Source organism: Copadichromis virginalis, linkage group LG5 (genome assembly GCF_057382275.1).
Source record: "Copadichromis virginalis isolate Kocher_CV1m ecotype Utaka linkage group LG5, C_Virginalis_male_GT1.1, whole genome shotgun sequence".
Lineage (NCBI taxonomy): Eukaryota > Metazoa > Chordata > Actinopteri > Cichliformes > Cichlidae > Copadichromis > Copadichromis virginalis.
In genome coordinates, this window is record NC_140622.1 from 12,041,930 (window position 1) to 12,067,750 (window position 25,821).

A 25,821-nucleotide genomic window follows, 5' to 3' on the forward strand; every position below is an offset into this window, starting at 1 on the left:
GAGCTCTCAAATGTCCATCCCTGATAGAAATGCCCCTTTCAAATAAAAGGTATGAATTAGCTATATAAGTAGTATTTAACTGTACTTTAGGGTTAGTATCTGTAAGTATTTGTCCACAGACAGCCAAGCCTGTCCATGCTACTGGAAGGTGTAACTGCAAACATACAACAAGAGAGAAAGGTGTAGTATGATTACAGAGTTATAGGGGATATGTGTAAATATTTTATTTTTATAAAGTTTGCTAGTCCAGGCCCAAACTGGCCGGATTGCTGTTGATCTGGTTCTTGAGGTTATTCATCATTTATCTGTGAGACTTGTCCTGCAGATGCACAGAAAAGCCACAGTCTTGGTTTGCTGCTGGCAATGGTAGACCTCGTTCTGCTTCCTGGGAGATCGCTTGCAGCAATCTACCATTACCAGCTGCAGTCAGTATGGTGGAGTCTGGGGACCCATCGGGAATCTTTTGATGGCTAGGCCTCTGGGGGCGGTGGTCAGTTCTCGGGATTTCCAGTGTTGATATCCGGATAGTGAAAAAGTGGAGAAAAAAAGTCTGTTTTTTTGTTTTGTTTAACCTAAAACAGCTAATAAAAAGCAAAATTCAAGCTCAGAGAAAAATGGAGTACCAGTGGTGTAGCTTTTCAGTGCTAGAGATACTATCTCACAGGAAGTGGTGTCATGCTACGTCTTTTTTCTTTGCCTGTGACTAAATGTGTAAAAGCTGAAATGAGAAGAAATGTAAAATGAAGTCATTAATCAGTTTCACAGTCCAGGAAAGTCTCCATCAGAAATGCTGTCATTGTTGGACATGAAGTCATGTTGATTCTTTTTTTCAAGGCTTCTGCCATAATTCAGACACATGCCATAAAATCTGCCATAAAAGTAAAGAAAATCAAAGATCGGACAAAAATCTGCTGGCAGTACATCTATTTCCCCTCAGTGCACATTGTTCAATCTTCCATTTTCACCTCTGGGCTGTAGGTTCAAAGACACAAAAGAGAGTTTTCTGTGAAAATGTTATCATCAATGTATCTATCAAACATTCCACATACTGTTAGTTTTCTCACAAACTTTTAGTTTAAGGTCATAGTGTGTTTTTGACAATTTATGTCACATACTGTTCTGCTCTGAACATTTTGTACTTTTTGTTGCAATTGCAGGCAAAGCTTGAAAGGACTAAAGAAAAAAAAAGATTTTCCTCTCTGTTCAACTTGCTTCTCTGGCTCTGTCCTCAGATCCGCTCCGATCAGGATAAGGATGTGGGCATCCGCTACAGCATCACCGGAGCAGGCGCTGATCAGCCCCCGAGTGGTATCTACAACATAGATCCCATCAACGGCAACATGTTTGTCACCCAACCTCTGGACAGAGAAGAAAGAGCTTCCTTCCATGTAAGAAAGAAATGTCTCTACTCGCCTGTTTTTGTTTTCTCTCTAGCTCCAGTTATGTCTGTCTCATTATCTCCCAATTATCCCTGAGGAAATGTGCCGGGGCCCATCTCTTCCCCATCTACCTTTCCTTTTAACAAGTAATGTCGTCTGCCAAAACTAAATGACAAGTCAGGGTGCATTCAGAGCAATCACTGCTCTGATGTACAGTACCTTCACATCAGCCGCTCCAGGAGTTAATTGAAGCCGAAATCAGCTATGAAATGAAGACTGGTTTGACAAAACCCACTGCCGCGGAAACTGCCATATGGATTTGGGTTTAGCAGTGCAGAGTAGGAGGATTTGAACACACAAATGCAAAGTGATGTGCAGGTAAATTGTTGTGCACGTTTGTGCCATCAGAGCTAACAAGCTTGGCATATGTGTGTATGAGCTGGTATATGTGTGCGTTTCTGTGTATGGCATGCTGATTGATAGCTGATTTACCGTTAGTGGGCTCAGGTCTTCTTTTCCACCTCTCTTACTTTCTGTCTGTGTCCCACTTTCCTTTTTGCACTTCAATCCCACACATTGTTGCAAACTTACCTCATGCACTCTGAGCAGCTGCGCTGCTCATTGGGGCAGGCTGACAGCTGTATAGTTAGCCTACATGTGGCCTAGTGATTCCCTACCACACTCACGCACACATATGCACACAGAGAAAACCAGATGATTGGTCTCTCTGGAACCTCGGGTTAAACAGCTTTTCATATGTGTGAATTAAATATGCAGGGCCACATGAGGCTTGTGCTAATGCTAGGCCATTGGTTCATATACCCACATTACAGGTTTCAATTTATCTCAGCAAAGACTAACACCTCCACTTGAGGTGAATGCCGGTGTCAGAGTCACAACTCCTGCGCGCCTGTCAGAGTGATGGATGGCTGAGCCGCCGATAGAGCTAATTCAAAAGCATGCTCCTGTCTCTTCAGGAAAGAGGGGAGGGGGTGCCTTCATTGCATACACTCAGCATTATGCCAACAGTACAAACTTTGAATGTATACACACAGGCATGCACATAGATATGCATTGGTAAATTCCACAAAGCTCTATGTGATTGTCTTCTTGATTAGTTTGTCTTGCTTTTCTCATGCAGATGATCCTCTTGTTCCCTCACTTGCTGCATTCAGACTCTGGTCACTGCTGACTGTGTATGTGATTGTTGTCTCTCCATACCTGCTCGTACTCTCAACCAGCAAATTGGGATCAATAAAGCAGGCAGGTTATTGGTCCCTGGGAAAGGACAGCGGCTCAGTAAACAGTTCTTATTTGACACAACCTGTAGTGAAAACAGCATGTATGGTTGAGAGCACTTCAAGTTGAATGAACCTCCTATTTAGACACCGTGGACCCATGCTGCTTGTGATGTGATGTATGATTTACTGCAGGAGAATGTAGCTAGTGATCGACCCACGGGAAATTTAGTCCATGACTTTCCTCCTTTTAACTTGATAGGAAGTTCCCACCACTACTGTGTGCCCTCATAGGCCAAACTTTGCTTGTTAGTTTTGGGTTCAAGAGAAAAGAGAGACAAGGCTGCTGTTTTTGACTAGCACCAGGGGGAAGTGATCTGTGAGGTGAGGAGAGTGGGTGTTAGCCTGAGCTTCAGTTTTGTAATACAGACCTACTGTGATGAAGCAGGGCACAAGGAGAATTGCAAGAAGAAAAAAAAAACCCCAAATGTGCTTTTTTTTCTTTTTCCATCTTTTGTTGCATGAATGCATGCACTGAAGCATACAGGAAGGGTTATAATCTAAAAGATCCGGTCATGGACAGCTGGTATACAGCATTTTTTCAACTGGCCTCAAATACAAGTAATTTTCTGGAACCATTATGCTTATTACTGTATTTATATTGATATTGCATTCAGCTACAATAACAGCGCTGTGAGGCTTGAAATGGCAATACTAACATGTTTATGTTGTGACGCCATGATGTTAACGTGTACTAAATGGCTTTAAAAATAGACACTAATGGTAATGTAATTAGTTTTGCAAGCATTTGGAGTTAAATCAACGAGCTGGCCACGTTTTTTATGCCATTCCTTCTAAAGCATGTTAAGATGTCTCAGTAAATAAGTTTAAACTTTGACCAACTGCTGGAACTCGACTTTAAAAAATCAAAAGATATTCAGATTCATTAGACTTTATCTTCTAAGCTAGGTTGTCTTAAACCCATGGCCTCCAAAAAGTAAGTCTAAGCTAAACTACAACTGAAATCATAAGTTATAAGTGTTATTGTGAACGAGGTATAATTAAAATAGTGTAAATGCTTATCTAACTACGTGTCATGTGAGCACGCGAAGATCCAACACAGTCAAGCGAACATTAAACACTCTTTGCCAGCTCCCTAATACAGAGTGTCTGTGTAGAGTTTGCCAACATGGGCATAGCAACATTATGGAACTAGCACAGGTAACTGCCCGCTAAATATACAGCAATTGGGTAGCTGCTCTGTGCCCTGCTTCCTGTAAGAGCCACTCATGCAGCAAGCTGACCAAATCCAAACTGAATATTTCATCTACACTATCTGCTGTTCCATGCAGCATGTGAGACAGAAAAAATTCCAACAATATCTTGATCTTCATGTTCATGTGAGGTTATGTATGACACATCTGTAAAGGATAACTCATGAGCTTAATATTCCATGCCTAATTAAGTGAGCGCTTCTTAATTTTAAGTTAATGCAATGGATTTGGTTTAGATGACTTGAAAATAAATCACCTCTGAACAGCCTACTGGTTATTTCTTTTGGCGAGATAAGAATAGCGCTTCACAATATTAATTTTACATGTTATGAGATGAAGATCTAAGTTTTTCCTTGCAACGCTCACGCCTCATACATTGGACTGAGGCATGAGTGTTGCAAAGTTAATTACTAATTAACTCTCAACATGAGCATTGGCCAGAAGTCATTAATCACTACATGAGTCTTTATCATGGCGGACTGTTGCTAGCTGAAATGTAGCACTATTCTCAGTGAGTATATACAGTTTATTTACTCATGTATACATACATATATTGTACATAGAGTACATATAGTGTAGGAACTAAAGAGAAGAAATTATGTGATTTTGTGACAGGCTGCTGGTAACACGATTCTTAAAGCTACAAGGTAACCTTGGCCTCAGAATCTTAGCAGGAAAAATAAACACTCCACTTGAAGCACCATGCTAGTATAGCTATACATTGGCTAAGGGAGCCAATGGTGCAAAGTACAAACTGTATTTCTCCTCTGTGGTTGGTCCAGTCATCCTAAAGCTCACGCTGCAGAATACTGATGTTGCTTTCCACACATACATTTGCAGTTTGCACAAGGCACACTCATCCAGGCCCTGTGATCACATTTCCAACCCCGCCACTGAGCACACAAACGCAGAGACACATAAACAGACTCCCGAGAACATACGCAGGAAGACACATGCAGAAATGTGAATATATAAACGCTGACACATATAGAAATAAAAGAAAATGTGCAGGAATATACACACGCACAAATCTGCAAGCAGAAAGGACAGAACACACACAAACGAAAACACAGTGTGACACGAAGACAAAAATACACAGCGGTCGCACATACACACCAGTGCAGTTGAGGCAGCCACACATATCGCAGTCGCACATATCACAGTCACACTTTCACACTGTGCAGTGTTCACAGCTGAGAAAACAGATTGGGCTTGTTTGTTTGTTGGGTCTCCTCTCCATGTTTGTTTGCTGTGCTTCAGCCAATGGAAAACTAGCATCTTGAGGATCATTAAGTGGCTAAAGAGGGCTCTTTTGATTGGCTGTGCACGCCTCCCCAGTGTGTAATCTTCCTGCTCGTCGGCGTCCGTGTTAATGTGTCTAAACATGTGTCTGAATTGGTGTTTGGAATGCTCAAGCAGTTCGGCTAGGGTTCGATGAATCCTTGACAGACAGGCACAAAAGCCGACATGATCGGTGGTGTTTTGGCAAAGGCAGGTGCCGCCATTCAATCTTTCATGTCGCCCCACAATGCATCACGGTTTCCTGTAAATAGGCTGACAGGAAGACCCTCCTCGACTGTGTGCAGACAAAATATTTTGCTGCCAGCGTGTCTGTTTTAGCCAGAATGAGAGCCCTTCTCCATTTAACAAGCCAAGCTGTGATTGATTAACATTTCTGCAGAGGATACGAATGTGTATGCAATTGAATGAGAGTAATGTAAGTCACGGTGAACAGTGCCAGTTTGGTTCCAGGGCTATTACAAAGCTTTGCGTTATATTAGATATCATTAGAGGGGACTGGTGGGGAGAAGAGGGTGTGTAAGAGCAGTGGTGGAGATTAAGACATTCCACTGCAGATGATGATTGCTTTTGTCAGTCTTGCCTGTTCAAGCCCCCACACCTCCGCACTGCCTCTTTGTATTTTCATCTCTCATTTGCTTCCACAGGACTCATTCACTCTTCTCTTCTCTTCGTCCCATCTCATTCGCCGTTTTTTTTCCCCGCCCCTTCTTTCTTTCCCTCTCTCCTCTCTCTTTCTCTCTTCTCACACTGTGAATTGTCAAGGAACAGCTCATCAGACGGAGACATCCATCCAAATGGATGGCTTTGTCAGAACAAACTGAGACAAACATTCTCCCTGAACAAAAAGAAACCACAGCTTGAGCAGCAACACCTCTCTGATATTTTTCAGGCCTCTGGCTGTGCTAACAACAAAATAGGTGTTGTTTGTGTGTTTGGAACATTTCACTGCTTTGCCCCTGTCTGTGCTGTTGTGGTCCGTGCCAAGGTACCAACAGGATACTCATGCCCTGTTGGCAGACATGAAAAAGAATATTTGCAGATTATATGAAGATGCCAATTAACAAAGTCGAGGAAGCTGTTGGTACTGAGGTTTTTCCTTTCTGCAGAATCTTTGCAGAGTGTCTTATGCATCAATCCGATGCCTCGTTATCAGACTTAGTTGAGCTATATATGGAATATTCATACAACCTTAAATGCTGTACTGAATGCTAATGATATCATTTTTTTCTTTCACTTGGGCCTTTTTATAGCTGCGTGCACATGCAGTGGACATGAACGGGAACCAGGTGGAGAACCCGATCGACCTGTACATCTATGTGATCGACATGAATGACAACAGACCCGAGTTTCAAAACCAGGTGTATAACGGCTCTGTGGCAGAAGGATCCAAACCAGGTACCAATTATTTCTACTTGTGATGAGATCATGAATCTAATACAGTCTAATGTGAAAATGTAGATTATTCAGCCATAATGTACAAAAAGTTGTCTGCAGTCTTGAGCAACTCATTTTTTAAGCATTAGTTCTCCAGACTTTTTGAAGGTCACATTTTTTCTTTAGACAGTCCTTGTACCTGACCATTTTCACTGGATTTTTCTGCTTGTTTGTTTGTTTATTAGGTCATTTTAAACTGCCATATACATTTTTCTAGCATAAAAAGTCACCTAACTCAAGGAATGAACCTGTGCTGTCTATACACATATCTAGCGACTCAGCAAAGAACCAATTTTAAATTGTTACCTTCAGGCATTTTAGCTTAATTTGTCCCATTTTCTTTAGTTAAATATATGAAAGGATAGATTTAGGTATGCCAAAGACAGCACAGTTTAACATGAAATATTAGTTTTGCAAAGTATTTCCCAAAGAGGTAATAGCTAATAATCTGGGATACTCTGAACTGGTAATGGCGTGTCTGTAAATGATTTGAGGAAACTGGGCAAGTGGAGGACAAACGAAGAAGTGTCAGGCCTAAAAACTGTCAGATGAACAGTATCTGAAGGTCAAGTCCTAAAAAAAACACCTTACACCAGCGGTCCCCATCTTTTTTGCACCACGGAGTGGTTTATGTCCGACAATATTTTTACGGACCAGCCTTTAAGGTGTCACGGATAAATACAACAATATAAAACCAGTACCAGTACCAAAAAAAAGAAGATTTATTCATTACAATGGAGATCTTGTCCAAATTGATGGATTTATGAACACAGAAAAGTACAGTCATATTTTGAGCAACCATGCAATACCATCTGGAAAGCATTTGATTGGCAATAGCTTCAATTTTCATCATGAAAATTATCTCAAACATACTGCCAATGCAGTAAAAGCATACCTGGATAGAAAAACACACAACATGGATTGGCCTCCCCAGAGCCCAGAATACACAGATATAATGTACATCGTTTTGAGTTCAGCGACTTACAAGAAATATATGTCATCATCATGTTGGTAAATCTGTTTAGAAATCATAAGAAAATACTCCTTAGAGATATTAAGAATCAAATCAGTGTCAACTAACATCTCCCCAACAATACAAACAGCTCAATGTTAGAAAACATGACAAAAAGAGTAGCGTACTCGGCTCTGCATTTAGACTTACTTGTTATTACACTCACAGTTGTGATTAGAGAAAATGAAAAAAAGAAAAGGTTTTATTTGTCTGCTTCAACAGTGCAAGGTGTGAGTGCAAAATGTTTGTTACAAAAACAGAAAACAAGATTTAAATATCCTGCCTTCACCTTCAAAGTCTTCACCTTCAGAATTCACCTACCCTGCTTACATGATGCGGCTCCCTCCAGCTTCATCCTTTTCCTAAAGATGAAATACAATTTCCAGAGTCACTGCCTGACACATTGGAGACGATCCAGTCAATGGCACAAATGGTCAGACCTGCACTTCCAGGAAGCAATCCAAGTTTAGCTAGAGTACTGCAGCGCAAACAGTAGCTGGATGGTAGAGGTGGGCGATATAACCTAAAAAATGATATCATCATATTTCACAAAAATTCACAGTAATGATATTTGTGAAATACTGAACATTTCAAGACTGCAGCTTTGATGACAGACTACCTAATACACAGTATGAGTGCATTACTGCAAAGTACCATCAGCAGCATTATAGTGCAATAGCAATGACGCAGCATAAGTCAAATGCAAGCACAAAAATAGCCAAGGTTGTGTATTCCCTGGAAAATTTAAGCAAAACTATAACATAACTGCTGAACACGTGAACAATAACAATAACTAAAGTAACTTCACGTCGTAACGTCTCGGCACAATAAAATTGTCACATAATAAAACTGAAACTGAAAAGTGGACATAAAGTATTTTTTGCTTGAGATGTCAGGTCGAGTTTTTTAACCAGCTGCTTAAAGCCCTCCTTTACCTGCAACCACGTCAGTGATTTCCATCCACTGTTTACTGTTCCTGTCATACGGAGCATTCAAGCGATGCTCCTGTCTCACATCACTAGCTGCTAGCATCTTTTTCTTGCATACCATCATATCATAACTGTGCACCCCTAATACCGATGTGTTATACATACAATCTGTTTTTAGGGGGAGAGTCTGGGAACTCGACTGAACTCTGGTTAAGTAGTTTTAAGTCAACAGCTTTATTTCACTGAACTAATCTAGTTAATGTGCTGATCTGAAAAGGCTGCCTTCAGGCCTTCAGACACAGTATAACAAATACAAAAACTACCTGTAGCGCTAATAACTGTATAACTAATAACCCTATTTTGTCAAAGGATGGGGCAGCTTCACAAATTCTTATTGTTTGACTTGGTGACTGGGGCTGGGTGAGGGGTATAGGTGCTGTAGGGGCTATAAAATACCTGCGAACACAAGTCTGTAATTACTTAATACCCACTTAATACAGCAATCTCAATCACTGCATGGAAAATCATGACTCCACGGCCCTTTTTGTCATCATACTGTGCTCTTCTCAAGATAACTAATGTAGCAGTTCATTGGAAGCTGTGCGGTAGCCATATTTACATTAATTATTACTGAGACTTGCAAAAAAATTTGTTGTTTATGGGCCCTTTTTACATTAGCTTATAAGATCAATGTTTCACCGTGACTCTTGGCTTTTTCTCGTTGGTTTAGACAAGGGCACGTCGGCGAGATATTTATGTTACAGCATCTTGGCTGGATGCATCATTATCAGATTCTGCAGAGCATGGAGAGATGTAGAGCTTCTCTCAGAATCAGGGAACAGAGTTGCGGTCAGTGCGAAGCCAGAGACAAGAGCAGAATGCACAATGTCTCGACTGGAAGAACTCCTGTTTTAACAATCAGACCCCGAGGACCCGTGTTTGTCTTCACAGCGTTCAGATATTGTTCTGCTGCAAGTTTAATCTCAGGGGGATTTGTAAACAATATAGGAACGCATGTTGCGCATGTGTATTTGTTGGACTGTGTGTGTGTGTGTGCACGTGCACGTGAACGCTGGTTACTCCTCAGTGGAGCGTGGGTCTATATACAGAGCTCCTAATTAGCGAGGGTAACCAGACATTCCAAAAGCTACTTTCTTTGTTTTTCACTCTGATTCTCTCTGTGTAGTTTCAAATGAAAGACTGCAATGACAAAAAGTGTTTGAATTCAATATTGCATTAAGCCGGGCAAAATCTGTGATACCAATTAACAACAAAAACGTTACACTCTGTACAATATAATTGCTCTGCCCTTCATTAAGCAATCACTGCCAAGTAACACTTGTTTGCGGAGCACACACTGTTAGGTGACAAGATGGGCTGTGTGTTTGTTGTTTAAAAAACAGTCATATTTCACGTGGAGGAGCACGGCCCCTTTTTGTTTTCTTTTGTACAGTCATTCGTCTGAAATTTGATGAATTTTAATTAGAAAAATAGACCGCGTGTTGGTGTAAATGCATGTTTAGTCGAAGAAAACAACGATTTATCTTCAGCAGAGGTTCGAGACATACTTTTATACTTTTCTGGTCCATTTAAGCGTTTAATACATCCTCAGCCAGTTAAATCTTTTACAGCCTATTAATAGATCCAGTCTAGGATTCCAGTTAAGTGCTGCAGAGCTTTGCTGAAGTTAGTTTTTATACCCACTATTTCTAATTAGCGAACCTGGCAGACAGTTGAATGTGCAGTCAAGTGCTTTTGAAATATATATCCTGAGTTTGACTCAAATCTTTTTGGGGATTTTTTTTGTACCCACTGGAATCACTAATACTTTAAATCACGAAATCTTAAGGCAACAAATTAAAATACATACATTTGATAAAATAACTTAAATCTCCAATACAAATAGAAGGTGCTGTGAGTTTAGCAATAGTGTATTTGCACTGGATTTTTCCCTTTTTTCGTTTTCTCACCTCGTCCCACCTGTTTGACCTGTCTTCATTATTTGTGGCACTTCTTCTTGCTTGCCGGTGGATTATATCATGAGGAGATGCACTTTTACATAAACTGACATTTTCAGTGATTAACAAAAAAAAAGACCGTGAAATCTCTCAGGTGTTGCCCAGAGTGACACACTATCTTTCCATGCTGGCAACAGGTGGAGTGAAGCCTGTCACAACACAGCAGCTGACAGGTGCTGCTCTGGGCAGCAGTGCTGCTGTACACAGTATCTCTCAGTATGCCTCGATCTCAGTCTCCCAGTGCACACAGCACATTTAAAAAGAATTAAAAGAATTCCAACACATTTTTCCACAAGTGCAGAAAAGTTATGCTCATATTTCAAAACAATATTGCCACACCAAAAAGAAATGATGTAAGTTTTTATGTGACAGGTTAAGACTAAAAAGCCTGAACTATGAAATAAATGCCAGAAAATTGGCTTATCTTAAACAAATTAAAAAGATATGAGGTGGTTATGGTTAAAAATATCGTACAGTGATGATGTAGAGGTTGGTAACTATGTATCAAATATGATACACTTGGCATTACAGGGTTAAAACTTGACAGCACACTCAACTTTGTGTCCAGAGTCAAGCTGAAGTTTGTCTGTAATTTAAGAACCTGCAGGCATATTTTCTCTCATGTTGATGCTCTGAAGGAGAGTTAGTTTGTATCACCATAATGACAGATGTCTCCACAGCTGAGTCTTTCAATGCTTTGGCCTCATAACAGTTGGGTTTTCAGCGTAAATTCTTTAAACAGCTTAGGTTAAACTGTCTATAAGTGTGCCTTTCGTCTTCAGTATGCACAATAGAAAATGTATGAGGCAGTTCAAATGGTTTTGTAACGCCACCCCTAAAATGCAAAAAATTCACCTGAATGCATCAAGCGCCGGGTGTATCACTTTCAGCATCGACAGATGCAGCTATCAGAGGTTCTCTGAAGCATTACAACACACCCTCATAGCTAGCACTGTGCGAAAGCCATCAAAGAGGAAGTCCTACAGGGAACCGCCCTTATCGCCGTCACCAGATGTTACTGTTAGGTAGAGATCTGATCGCACAACCAGGCAGGATCAGCTCTGAAATCCACACAACTGACACTTTCTGTCACCAGGACCTTGCTCAGCCCCAACAAACCTGTGAGTATTGGAATTAATTTTTTGCAGGTAATCAAGTCTACTCATGCAGTGCTCCATATTCAGCTTATGTCAGCAAGGAATGGATAGAGCTGAGTCTGAATATAAAGGCATCGAGTAAAGCTTGGTGAACCTGCTACTCCTCATGCAGAATACAATAAAAGAAATCCCTGCAAGCCTCCTGTGGCTAAACGCCTATAAGCTCAGGCTGACATGCATATTGAAAAAACAACAACATACATATCAAACGCCAGTGTCATCAAAAAAGGACACTAGAATGGCCTTACACTCCAGAAAATCTCTGAGACTGCAGCATGAGACAGTCCTTACATCGTGTTAAGTGGGCTCAGATAAAGATTTGTCATGATGGCGTGACTTCTTCAGAAAGCTCTTGTGTTCTGAGGCTGCGGCATACTCAGAACATCTGCCCTGTGATGTTCTGTCCTTCTGCGTCCCTCCCCCGTCTCCCTGACTCTGACAGCAAGTTGTTCCCTTTTATGGACCCTCTTTCTCAAAAAGGACTACTGAAATGAGAGAGGAACATCAAAAACCAGCAGCAGAGTGCCTTCTCTCACAGTCGATTTACCCTCCCGTGAGGGAGGGGATGGGGGGGGCTGGATTCCCCCCCAACGAGATTTAAGAGAACTTCCCTCTTAAATCTCTGTATCTGGGTGGGGGATGATTAGAAACTGGCATAGGAGCAGGGAGATGTGGTGATGGAGGTAAATAACAGTGCTGGGGCTCAGTGGTGTTTCAGTCAAGTTTGGGGTGTGTATCACACTGTGTTCCCTACTGGCAACAGGCGGAGGTTTACAGTGCCACTCCAGAGAATACATCAGGGTCACGTGAATTTTTATTGACACAGAGGTCCTGCGGTTAGCACTTCCACCTTAAAAAAAAAGGACAGTTTGTGTCACATAGCGTTTTATTTGTTTTACCAGTTTGTTCTTACAGGGCAGGAATGTGTAGTAGAGATTCAATTTTAACTTCAGAAACTAGCTATGGGTAAAAAAAATTCTTCTAAAATCATTTTGTACTTGAACACAAGAAACATGTTTCAGCCTCTCAGCCAGACTAATAAACATTCTCCTAAAACCTCAAATTTCCTTGGTGTTCTTTTGTAATATTGCAGCCGTCAGCTTTCGGCTGCTTCTCTGATATGTTATGTTTTCCAACCAGGTGGGATGGCCGCTGGCTTCAAATAGTGTGATGCTCCTGAGCCTAAAGCAGATTCTTAAACATATTGTTGGTCTTTTCTCTTTCAAGTCAAAATCTCCGCTGTAATTTAATCGACCGCACAGCTCTCTGACATTCAGGGCGTGCATGCATCTGCAATCTGTTACCCATAAACCATCTCTTATGTGTGTTTGCAGTGAATAAAAAGCCTTCAGAGTCACAAGAGGTGCTTTCAGTTTTTAAATTACGGCTTTGTTTATTTTGACTTGTAATGAAATGTATTGCAGTTTGTAAAGATTAATGACGTGTGAGCAGCAGCTCTTATAACGCTTTGTCAAAGACTACTTGACCTTTAACCAGAATGGATCAAGCTGAGAAAGTGCTGGCTCTCTTACACTCGTGCCAAGAACTGTAACACAAGCCCGATTGAATCGAAACATTTTAACTTGAAGCAGAGGCTCAGTACATACAAATCAGTCCAGATATCTGGCAGGAAGGTATGCAAAAACACACACACAGACGCACACAATGGGAAAAGGCAGAGTCAAAAAAACCCACTAGTAACTAGGTCAAATTACCTCCTGGAGAACACAAGGCTGAAACACTTGACACAAAGGTACTGAGACTGGCACCGAGCGAGGGGAACGTAAAGGGCCCTTTTCAGTACGCTAACACATCTCCTCTCTTTACTCACTTGCATCTCTTCCTCGCGTTTTAGCTAATCCCAGCAAGGATGAGAGAGAGGTGCAAGAAGGAGATGCAAAGAGAAGCGATAACACTGCCAGATGAGAAATTCTTTGTTTCCATACTGCTGATCTTAAATGACATCGCTTATTAATGTCATGCTGCACAGCCGGATCACCTGTCACAGTGACTGGTACAAGTAACCACAGAGCTCTCTACAAAATGCAATAATTCTTTACTCATTAGATATTAAGTTGAATAACTGTGACTTATTATTAATAGTAATGTAACAAATTAATGTGTGGATAAGTAATAATTTCTTTCAACTTCCTAATTGCATTGTTGTTACGTAAGGATAAACTGTGCCTGTGTAAGATTTGTCACACACACAATAGCTTTGAGCTGTGATCTGTGTATCCTTGTACACTACAAAGTAAGAAATAAAGTGAAAGCAATATATAAATACAGTCTCTGGCCTCATGTGGAGGTGTGTGGCATTGATGTAAGATTTCCACAAAAGTAGTGTCCTCGCTTTCTTTTGCAGGACCTCATCTTGGCTCGCGGTCTCGCTCCCTGATTCCTTGTGCAGCATTTAAAGACTTGCACGATCCCTGATGGTGAGGGAGATGATGACAGGACATAATTTCTTAAAGCTCTGGTAGAGTGTGAGAGGAGAGTGACACAGGAGGTGACAGCACCAGCAGGAAACATGGTGACAGGATGAGATGGCAGGTGTAAACGATTAGAAAATAATAATTAGCACCTAAAAGCAAGAGAGAAAAAAAATATGCAACTGTTTTTGTGGGTTAAGTAGTTCTCACAATGACAGGTTAACTGATCTCCATGTGTAAAATCAGTGTGGTGCTCCTCTTGAGAGCCAGCTAATGCAGCCGTTATTAGTACACATGATTCAGCCAGGACACTTTTGGAGCTATCCAAGCTTTGAAAGTACTCTTACTGACATCTCACCAGTGTGCATTCAGCGAATGAATCTGACTGTTTTTGCAGCTGGATCCCTGGACGCCTGAAATAACTTCCCTCCACTTTGCTATTCTCTTGCTCGCCTGCATAATGAGCAGCCTTTGGTGCCTGTCCTTCGAGCACAGGCTTCTGCCTTTGTGGTCCTGGATGAAAGTCGAAAGGAATAGATCAGCAGACACGGCTGATGTGCTGTGACAAAGAAAATATTTTTGAATGGTTCAAATGGTTGGACTGAATTCCCCGTTTCCTCAAAGTGTTGTGGACACCATTAGAGGCTCTTGTGTGAAAACTCCCAGCCCTGCTCATCACTCCCGCCAAGATTCACCAGGCTTAAGGCTTCTCTCTTACCTTCCTTACCTCTCAACCTCTATTTCTCCTTCTGGCTCTCTGCCTGCACTGCCCGTACTGTACTGTACAGCAGCCACTCTTTGCTGCTGAAACGAAACCTCTATCTTCCCTCCACTGATTAGAATTATTATCCTCTTGTATCGTCCATCCCCTGCCCTCTCGCTCCCCGACTTCCCCTTTATTTTTTTCTTTTAGTGGTCTTTACAAACTCTCTCACCACTATGCTCCTCTTTTATTTCGTTTTATGCCCTGCAGTTTCCACCTTTCCTGCCTGTCTTTGTGTGCACCTCGCCAGTCCTGCTATTTCTGTCCATCTCTATCCTCCTTTTCCCTTTTTCTTTTCTTTTTTTTTAAACTCCGTCTTCTCTCTAATTGGAAGTCGGCTGTTGACTCGGACTGATTAATGTTTAGGCAGCAGATAGACCTCACCAGTGATCTCTGGTCACGTGATTGGAATGGCCAACAATATATGCGCCTGCTACCAAATTTTCAGGTCCAACGATTTTAGCAGGAAGGCAATTAGGATTTGGTATTAGTGTTCAAATTAAATCGGAATTAAGCAGGCTCAGAGTTTAACCCTTTCAGCCATAGCCTTTCCTTTTTTGGTTCTGAAAGCCAGCAATCATCATATGACTAAATGAAAGCTTCATGTGTGAACATGTGATTTCTCTGGTCCTGTTCTTGTGTGGAAGACTTCAGAGGCTGATTATATACCGATGCCCCTCGGTGGAATATCGCTCATTGTTTCCTCTTTCCTGTCTTTCTGCGGCCTCTCTTCTTTTCCTTGCTGTTCGACGTGACAAATCCTGCTTTGAAAATTAATGAAGTTTGAAATAGAAATCGAGGCTACAATTATCCCGTCCATGCACGGTGTCACAGGAATGATGGTGCCATCTAGACCCAATTACAGGAATGGAGACACCTGTAACGGCTCAGACCCACAGGGGACCGCTGAATCTGCCACCGATCCGGCGGCTTCCCAGCTTCAGCTGAAACATTTAAATTTATGCTTTGGAAAGAGTCCAAGTCAAGCTTGGTGTTTCTACTTCTGCTTTAGAACATACGTGACACGTGACCAGTTTGATTCACTTTTGATATGACAGTTGAACATTTGTGATTAAGTGCCTGCTCAGCACGGCACCGACCACCCACCACCAAACCCACTGAGGTAAGATTAGTCGCTAAGCTACTTTTTTGATCCCCCTCACATGAAAGCAGTGGCATGTTTTTAAAAGAATCTAAATGAATATTAAGTCAATAAATTAGGCCGCGTGCATCACGCCAAACGCATCACCACTCTTCCTTCATTTCTTTTAACGCTTCAGCTCCTCCTCACTTTGTGTTTTCCACTACTTACACGCTCTTCTCATTTAACCATGTTTGTGTTTCAGCCATCTCTTCTCTCTGCTTTCCTCCTCCTGCAAGCTGACAGCCTTTTTTTTCTCTCTCAGCGGCAGCAGCAACGGCAGCAGCAGCAGCCTGTAAATGGCTGCCTGATGGAAAGTGACATTTTCACAGAACCCTGAGAGGGAGGCGAGGTGATCTCTCCTCTTTCCAGCACCAAGTGCTCCTAATTGCCTGGTCACATTTGTGAGCCCAGCTGACAAACTCGTGCAAATCAATAATTCTGCTCGGGGAAGATGCAGGGACACAGGGCCTCTCACCCTGAAACATGCTGAGAGGACACAAACACGCACATGCATACTAATGCATACGTGTGCCTGGAAGGAACTGTGGGCTCACACACACCCTTCCTGCACACATCCTCGTGAGCACTCCCTCTGCCTCTCTACCTCTGTGCTGTCTGGCTTAAATGGCAGTGTTTATCTGTGATTCTAAGACAAATAGGGAGAGTGTATTGAAGCATTAAGGGCAGCGACAGCGCTGCCGAAGGCTGAAATAATGGATGGTGGAAGTAGCAGAAGACCCGGTGCTCATTACTAAATGGACTCTGCAGAGGTGGAAACTTTGCCCCGCTAGTTTGAAATATATAGACCACCAAACAGCGCAGCTTTAAAATGGGAGCTTATTTAACAGGTTTTGTTTGTGTGTTTGTGCTGTGCTCTGTAATAGCTCTGACTCTAAAAGATGTTTGCCAAAGAACAGTACGCCACAGCAATTTGGAAAGTCTTGATTGACTTGTTTCAAGTTTTTGTGTCTTCTGAGTCTTCACACGCCCGACTTCCTTCTCTTTGATACTTCAGAAAAAATCTTTAACAAACAAAGGCACTTGAAAAGCCCTTTTTTTAAAAATTTTATTTTAATGTATGCCTGCTTACTTTTTCTTTTTCCCAGCCTGACCTCTTCTAGTCAAGCCAGCATAACGCGTATATCCGCTACAGTTTTGAATCTTTCTCTCCGCAGGCTCGTCTGTGATGCAGGTTACCGCCACAGACTCGGACGACTCCACCACAGCGAACGGCATGGTGCGCTACCGCATCCTCTCCCAGAGCCCCCACAGCCCCATCCCCAACATGTTCACCATCAACAGTGAGACTGGAGACATTGTTACGGTGGCAGCCGGCCTGGACAGAGAGGTCAGTGTAAGCTGTGCGTTCTGTGCTCCCGTTACTTACATCGAGGATTCACTCTGCATCTCATTTGTGTCCACGCAATAAAACAATTATGAAGGTTCGGTTATGTTATCCATGTTTAGTCACATTCTTATATACTACTAAAGAATAAAATGTTGTTACTTTATCTGTTTTTCTACCTAATTTTCTGTGTGTTCATCAAAAACAGTCCCAGAACAGTGATGGGCCTCGAAATTAGACTATCACTACTTATTACAGCAACGTAATAAAGATTCAGCATTCGCGAGCACACGAGGTGCCCACTGGGGTGCATGTAATGTAAAGTTTATCAGTGTGTACACAGTGCTCTGTGCGGATGTCCTTTTGCCCTCCACTTTGTTGTGGCAGGCAGCCATTATATTACAAGGGCACCGACTGTGTGTGCTTCCTCCAGCACATTGCAGCACATTAAAAAATAGCGCAATAAGAAAGGCAACCATCCCCTCCTGTCTGTGTGCATTTTTGTAAGGCAGTATAATCCCATCCCCAACTTTTAATGGCATTTAGTGTGTGATCTAGACTCAGTCCACATAGCAAGGTAAGCGGCTTTGTTGTTTAATGCAGGCCTAGGCGAGACCTACGTTATCCCATTTTGCCAATTGTTTAATCCAGATTTGCACAAGTTCATACTAGACTTTACTAGTTGTTTAACAGTTGCTTAACTTTTACAATGAGCTTCCTTGACTTCTATATGCATACTATGCTTTTTTTCTGAAACAAACAAATGTATAAAGACCCGAATAAATAAATCCACCTGCAAATTCCCAAAATCTAATTTTAATCGCAGATTATAACAAAGCCTTTAAAAAAAAAAAAAAACAAGTCAGCCGCATTCCCCCTTTCACAAATGTCAAACCGAGCACAAAATTACCTCATTAATTTTGATTCATTTGCGTTTCTGCTTATTGTGTGTAAATAAAAATGACCGGCAAGTATCTCAGCACGCAGAGCAGGGCAGGCATAATGGGCGCGTAAATCCAGCACCTCTCTGCTGACGAGGTCGCAGGAGTGTTCTTTTCATTGCCTTCGTTTGCCTCATCCGCTGTTGCCGTGTCTGTTGCTCGCTGTGGTACTTTGCCAACCCACACACCACCGAAACCACAGCGCTATCCTCCATCTTATCCTGCTAATGAGAAAGGTCACCGGGGGTGAACTTTTGTTTTTTCCCAACACCGGGTTACTATGGGCAGCCACGTTTTATCAGGCGTTTCGTGTTGCAGACACTGTCTCAAACACAAATGCTCAAACCTATCCCCTACACCGGTGCTAAAAATCGGCAAAAGCATTCAAATTCATATGCCTTCATTATGGGGGATAATCTCATCCCCATAACTTAGTTGGCTGATTTTATTGCCGGCATAAAAGCACCACTGAGTGTGTCTCATAATGTTTATATTCTGAGAAATCCCACCGGTCCCGCTCAGCGCTAAACCTGGCCAGCCAATACATTGAGAATGAAAAACAGGATTTTACCAGCAGTACAGCAAGCGTATTTAGAGAATAATTATGGCTAAAATATCAAGAACAGAAGCAGGTTTTGATAACAGAAGAGACAATACATCAATGCTTCTTCCTTATCCAATTTTTATATGGAGCTGGCATGGCATGATAGCGTGGCACATTTGTGGGACAATATAAATGAGTCTAGTGAATGCGGGCCAGGTCTGTGTCCCTGTTTCCAACTTGGCCCAGGCTGCGGCAGTAGCAGCTGATGTGAGTGAGGGAAAGCTCATTAATCTGGACACATCAAGCCAGGCACAGTCCCACCTGCCTGTGATCCTCCCACAAAAAACTAGGACACACCTGGGAGTTCACCCACCTGCTGTCAAGGTCATCAACACAAACAAGCACAGACACATGGGCACACGCGCGCATACACCCGTGTCGTAAATAGGCAATGCCGCTCATACCGAGTAAGGAGGAGCAGCGAAAGCAGAAGAATGAGATCCCAGGTGTTGCACGGGGGGGTCTGAGCAACCAGTGTGGTATAGGCACCTGATGTTATGCAGAGTCATGGGCATTCATACTACTTGTATTGACAGTGAATAAACAGTTTGCGCAGCGCATATCCCCGCCCATTTCTCATTCTCATTTCTCGCGCTTTAACTAATCTTCTTCCCTGGTTCTGGCATCTAATTAGGATATTCATGTGCTAATTAAAAGGTGAAGCGGCGGCTCGTGTTGAGGAGAACGGGAGGTTAGCTCGGTATCACCTGCCTCTGACACCGCTTTACTCCAATTATTCTGCCTCACTCACAACAACCCTTAACCCTCCACACACTCCTGCCCACAGGCTCATGAGCTAAATATAAATACAGTAAGCACAAATGTTTTTATGTCATCGTCCACTGGGTTTAAGGCACTTGCAGTTTCGTACATGCATGCTGTTCTAAAAAAAATATGGATGAAGAAACAGTCTTCTAATGAAGTGCAGCTCGGATGCAGCAGGTAGCAGAGTGGGCCATTTCAGAGTGCCACAGCTGGCACGGACACTCTCCCTTTGCGCCCTCTCCCCGTGGCTTCAGTTCCTCTGGCAGGCGTAGCTGTTTCCTTTCATTACCCCAGGCTGTCTCAGTCTCCCATGAGCCCTGGGTTGGAACAGTCTGGTGTGGCATGGTGCTGAGTTGCCAGATGCCAGCTCAACATTGGACCGTCTCAACGTCGATTAGGACATCGCCTGGACTGCCTCAAGGACATGAGTGCCCACAGCCTGGCTCCATTAGGATCTGCAAAGCCCAACTGGGGATGTAGGCTGAGAACTGGCATCCGATATAGTCCCGCAGCTTTATCGCCTCTGAGTTGCTGAGTTATGTTAATTCACCTTCTTGCTCTGGAGCTCCAGAAAGTGAAGCCATCGGAGGATTGTGAGCTGGATGCTGAATGAAAAGTATTGATGCCTGTAGGGAGATGTTGACAGTTTGTAGTCAACATTCAATCAAGAACAGGTCCGCTCACTATCTGCTTTATTATGTGGAGCAACACGGTGCTGAACTGGGCCACATTTGTCAATTCTTTGCTTCTCTAGTCTTCTGTCAGGACTTGTCGTGTCTTGGTAATTTTATTAGAGATAAATCTCTAAATCTCACTGGCCTACACATCTGTACAATATAGCTCACATTACCCCAAAAAGTCAGGTTGTAAGCAGACAGAAAAGGCGTTTGAGAGAAATAGAAATGCAGTTTCTCTGTTTCCATATAATGCTGCAATTGGTAGAAGAGGACTAGAGAGACTGAGAAGCATCCCAGCGCATATTAACACATTATAAGGAATTCCAATAATTGCCCCATGAAAGTATGATTTGAGAGAGGAAAAGCCCAAAGGCCTCACATCTTAAAGTCTGTGCATAATATCTTTAGCTAAACCTGTACTAAATAATACGTTTAGTTGATGTCAACAATATCCTGCACACCACAATGTTTCTGTATTTCCCGGCCGTAGATTTTCCTGATTTATTGGAGAACCAAATATTCTCACATCCGTTCTTGTTGAATCAGTAAACAGTCTCAATATCCGAAAGACTAGACTCAGATGAAAGGTGTTTGCCCAGTACAAACTGGGAAGTGTTGCTCTCTTTTTCAGACTGCCTGTTAGGACGCCATTTAGGTCCAGACTGAGATTTCTTGACAACTGCTAGATGGATTGTTGTGAAGTCTTTTTAATATCCATTGTCTCCTGGGATAACTGACTTTGGTGATCCCTTGACATTTTCTCTGGCATTGCCAGCAGCTCAGAGTTTTCTCTCATGTAATGAAATATCTCAAGCTCCGTCAGATGGATTTGCACACTACAGACGTTGATGCTTCCTAGATGATGTGTCCCGAGGATTTTGATGACTTTTTCTTTTTCCTTCTCTTGAAGGTAAATTTGAGTTGCATGTATGGCGTGCTCCTCACTGATATTTTCACTGGGGGTGCATCGCTGCCTGTGCCGATCACAGGTATAAGTGTGTAGCTAAACACCTAAGGCGAACTGAAAGTGATATGCAAATCCGATTTTGCAAAGTTTGCACTGAATTCTCACATTCGGCTACGAGCCTTGATGTTGACACACAGCTTTGTTCAGCTAAACAAGCACTCTCTCAGCACACAAACACACCTAAGTCAAGCTGCCCTGTTTGCACAAAGAGGTGATTAGAGACAAACCTAAACAGTATAAATAATCAAAACACAAGATATAAGCATGGAAATAAGATTAAAAAGAGCCGTAAATATGACATTTCCACCAAACTTTTTTTATATGTTTATAACATGTTGGAGCCAAAAATTTTGCAATAGCACGTGCATCATGTTCCTGTTTGTTTAACTGATTTCCTGTGCAACCCAACTCACGGAACCTCTTGCTCAGTATCTCTGTTTTAGTCTGGCAGATTGTTATATTTGTGACTCAGAGCATTTGCGCTGATTGCGTAAATGTGGAGGCATATCTAATCAAGTAGCTTTAGAGATTGTATCCCACATGTACCAACATGTACCTGAGTCAGTGTTGCACTGTGTGCTGCTGACAGTGAGTCTCAGCTGGCTTGTGTCTTCAAGCCAGTGTTGAGCCGTTCCTGTCCTTACACCAACCCGAGGGACCTCCATGTGAGTGAGGAAGAGAGAATAAGATGCATGTTTTTTGGTACTAACAGGGGAAAAATGTAAAAATGGAGAGTAGCTGTGTGGACTGCGAGTTTCCGCACGTCTACTTGTAACTATAGATTTCTCTGATTTTCAGCGGCATCGGTGTAAGAGAAGTGAACTGGAGCAAATTGAACTGAACCCAACTAAAATCTAATGAAATGGAATCGAACAGCATCAAATCAAATTGTGTAAATTTAATTGATGTCAGCTGGACTGAGTGGAAACTGTAATGGGGTTCAGTGACACTGAGGGGGTTGCTGAGGTGGTCGCTGGGAGAGAGTAGTCAAAGGACGACAGAAGCTGGTTTTCGCAGTTTTAGGCGTGTACTGGGCCATTTGAGACAGATTGTAAGTGACAAGCTAATGACCCTGGCCACTGGGAGCCCGGTAAGCCAGAACACAATCTGCAAACGACGCATTTACAAAAGCAAGTCCTTTACTCATCTGGTTGCGGTCTCTTTACCCTCTTTAAGTGTGCCTTCACAGCATGTCTGAGTGAAACTGCACGCTCAGATCAGGGACAGTTCGCTACTGCGTGTGTGTTGCTAGAGGAGCACTCCTCTCCACTTGCCTTCCCAGTTCTGACCAGGATTTTCCTCGACTTTGTTCTTGCTAAGATTGCCCCACTGGACCATTTGCCTCCTAAGAGCCGCCAGCTTTTTCCACTTGTCCCGATGGCTGCCTGGCTTGATATGTTGAGTAGCTAACATTGATAGCCTGAAGCCATTGCTTTCCTCAAGCTCCGATATAGTAAACTTACCTAATTTGGTCCCTGTGAAAAAAGGGATTGAGTGTTGTTGTTGTTGGCGGAGCTCTGTGTGCAGGTGTTTCTGTGACCTCTGATGGTTTTAAGCTTTTGCAGATTAAGTCAGTGACACTCGAGAACAGCAAGGAAGTCTGGACTGTTGCTGCTGGTCAAGCTGTACTTCCTGCCAGTGTTGGACTCTAATCTAACAGAGAGATTTTCTGTTCAGTGCTTCCATAGGACTCATTAGAGAGCCTTTTACTGTTTTTTTTGGGTAGCCACTTTTGGACAGCAGAAAACGCTTGGCTGTGTGCGCGTGACTACGTGTGTGTGTGTGTGTGTACGCCCAGCGTGTAAGTGTCTGAGTGTCCCACCTGTTCCCACTCACTGGAACGTTAGCGGATGTGGACAGATGAGGATGTGCGCGCTAGCAGGGCCATAAACCCACAGCTACTCTCAGATGAGTGATATAACCCTGCAGGATAGAGTGCATCAGCATCATCCGCTACTGTCTGAGAGCTCCACCTGCTGGCTCAGGTCCAGGCTTTTTTTTTCTTCACCTGACCAAGAAAGAACCGTCCATCAAAGCTTAAGCCTATTAGCTTCCTGCAGCCATCTGGTGCTATTTCTAGACTGATGTATGTGACCGGATCTAAATGAGTCTGCAGAGAGACACATTCATTGGATGCTCTATTTACTGAAGCTCTGTATGAGGGGAGATGGTATTGATATTTCATTATGAGTCTAATAAAGGGCAGCCAGTATTGAGTTTTCATTAATAGGCTTGGTTTGGTGCAGATTAACATGTCTGTGCACTTCATAATGACTTGGAGGGATGCTAAATGACTCCAGCTGGCTGTTTTAACGGGTCTGAATGCTTTGATCTAAAAATCAACTGCATCCTTCACTATTGAAAAAAGAAAGAGTGGGAGGGAGAGAAGGCAATGTAGAGATATAGTGTGAGATTCTGGCAGAGATGCAGGGACAGAAAAAAATACACCAATCTAAGATAGCAAAAAAAGATAGGAGGAGATCAAAAGAAGCAGGGAGTGTGCATTAACAAAGAACACACAATAAACCGGGGTGGGGAGGACATGAGTCAAAGAAATTAAAAAGTAAAGAAACTGCTTTCTAAGCAGAAATCTGTAACTGCATTATCTATAGCTACACGGCCTCTGGCTCGGTTTGTTCTTGTTCCCTCAAAGAGTCTGTCATAAGTGCCACTGGCCATCAAATTGCTAGAACTTGTTTCCTCAGCACATATTGTAAAGGTAGCATAGCAACAAATGAACATTAGAGCACTGGTAGAACTCATTCTGGATCTTCAGCAACACAGCAGGCCCTGTGAAACGAACAGTGCCCTGTCCTTGACGTTCATTCCTCCCACAATGGAGGCCTGAGCCAAGTGGATTCATAAAAAGGGAAAGAGACTGCAAAGCCACAACGCAGAGAGGCTTATATGCTGTCAGGGTGGAATCACACTCACACAGAGACCTCTTTCCAGTGCTGAGTCTAGGGACAGTCTGAACTTTCAGCACCATGGACAGTGTCGCTGCAGTGTGGATGTATTCTCTCTGCGGGGTTTTTTTTGTATCTAAAGAAAGCTTCGTGTTTTCTTTTTGTTTTCCTGGTCATTGCACTGTACTGTAGCAGTCTTTACCACAGTGCACTCTAGGGTGACACCCGCTCGCACGAAATAAGGCCCATTCACCTTCTGGTATTATCCAAAGCACCGTGGTGCATCTTAAAGTGGCAGCACCACCATTAAAATGAGTGATGATCCAACTCCATTCTCTCAGCAGAAAGCCAAGACTTTTAGTCAGTAATGGATGGGCCTTTTAACAACGCATTGCTCCCTTTCTGCAACTTTGTGTGTTTTGTTTGTGCATGTGTGCTACTCGCTATCTGGTATCGAGCAGGTAAAGTCTTTGAGCAGACTCCAGCTACTCAGTTGTTCCAGTAGTTGGTCAGCAGTAAATGAATAAATGTTTACAGCTGACCAACTACTGTAAATAAAAAAATTTAAAAAAATAGTTGGGCAGGCATGTACAAGAGCTGAGAGGGCTTTCATTCCAGTGTCAGTGTGAGATGGAGAAATACTTTCTGTTTGTACAAGGATTTGATGACTATCGTTTGTCTTTTCCTGCTTGTTTTTACAGAAAGTCTCTCAGTACACCATTATTGTCCAGGCCACTGACATGGAGGGCAACCTGAATTTTGGACTCTCCAACACAGCCACCGCCCTCATCTCTATTACAGACATCAACGACAACCCGCCTGAACTGACAGTGAGGACGGTGAGTCTTGTCTGCGCTCGCAGACTGAAGCTGTACTAGCCTGCTGTATGGGGTTGTATGAGCCTTAATATCATTCTATTTCTGTCCTATTGTTTTCATGCAGAATACACTGAAAAAAAGACCGTGTTGGATTTACTTAATTCATTAATGGACATCGGTTGCACACAACTGTTTTGCTTTGGCAGAAACTTAAACAACTTAGTTAAATCAACACAACTTATTCATATTCAGTAAACCTGTGCATTTTGTGTTGATTAAACGTGATTGAAACATGTTTAGATGAAGTAAGTTGAACTCTTGGAATATTTTAATCGTTCACGATTTCGTCATTTTATTCCAAAACTAGTCAATAGCTTTTACCCCAATACTACTTGGTCACTTAAATACTACATGTTATCTTCATATTACATAATGTTCAACAAAGTCTAGAGTCTGGTTAACATAAAAATGAAATGGATTTACAACAACTACCATCCGCCTATCTTTATCCAAGTTGCAGGGGGGCTGGGGCATAACCCTGAAGTGATAGATTTAAGAGGCAGGGTACGCCCTGGACAGCTCACCAGTCTATCACATAGAGACAAACAACCATTTGCATTCATGGGCAATTTGGAATCACCAATCAACCTAATTCTAATAACTGCATGATTTTTAACTGTGGGAGGAAACCAGAGAGAACCCAGTGCAAACTAGCC

General features: G+C 42.5%; 1 protein-coding gene across 2 annotated transcripts in view; it reads left to right on the forward strand.

Annotated features, from left to right (window-relative positions):
- Positions 1 to 25,821, forward strand: part of cdh4 (cadherin 4, type 1, R-cadherin (retinal)) — a 234,093-nt gene that overhangs the window by 180,975 nt on the left and 27,297 nt on the right. For both annotated transcript variants that reach the window (XM_085455938.1, XM_085455939.1), the window contains exons 6-9: positions 1,233 to 1,388; positions 6,444 to 6,588; positions 17,258 to 17,430; positions 24,989 to 25,126. In XM_085455938.1, the coding sequence (XP_085312064.1) occupies positions 1,233 to 1,388; positions 6,444 to 6,588; positions 17,258 to 17,430; positions 24,989 to 25,126 (612 nt within the window). The remainder of the gene's footprint in view (positions 1 to 1,232; positions 1,389 to 6,443; positions 6,589 to 17,257; positions 17,431 to 24,988; positions 25,127 to 25,821) is intronic.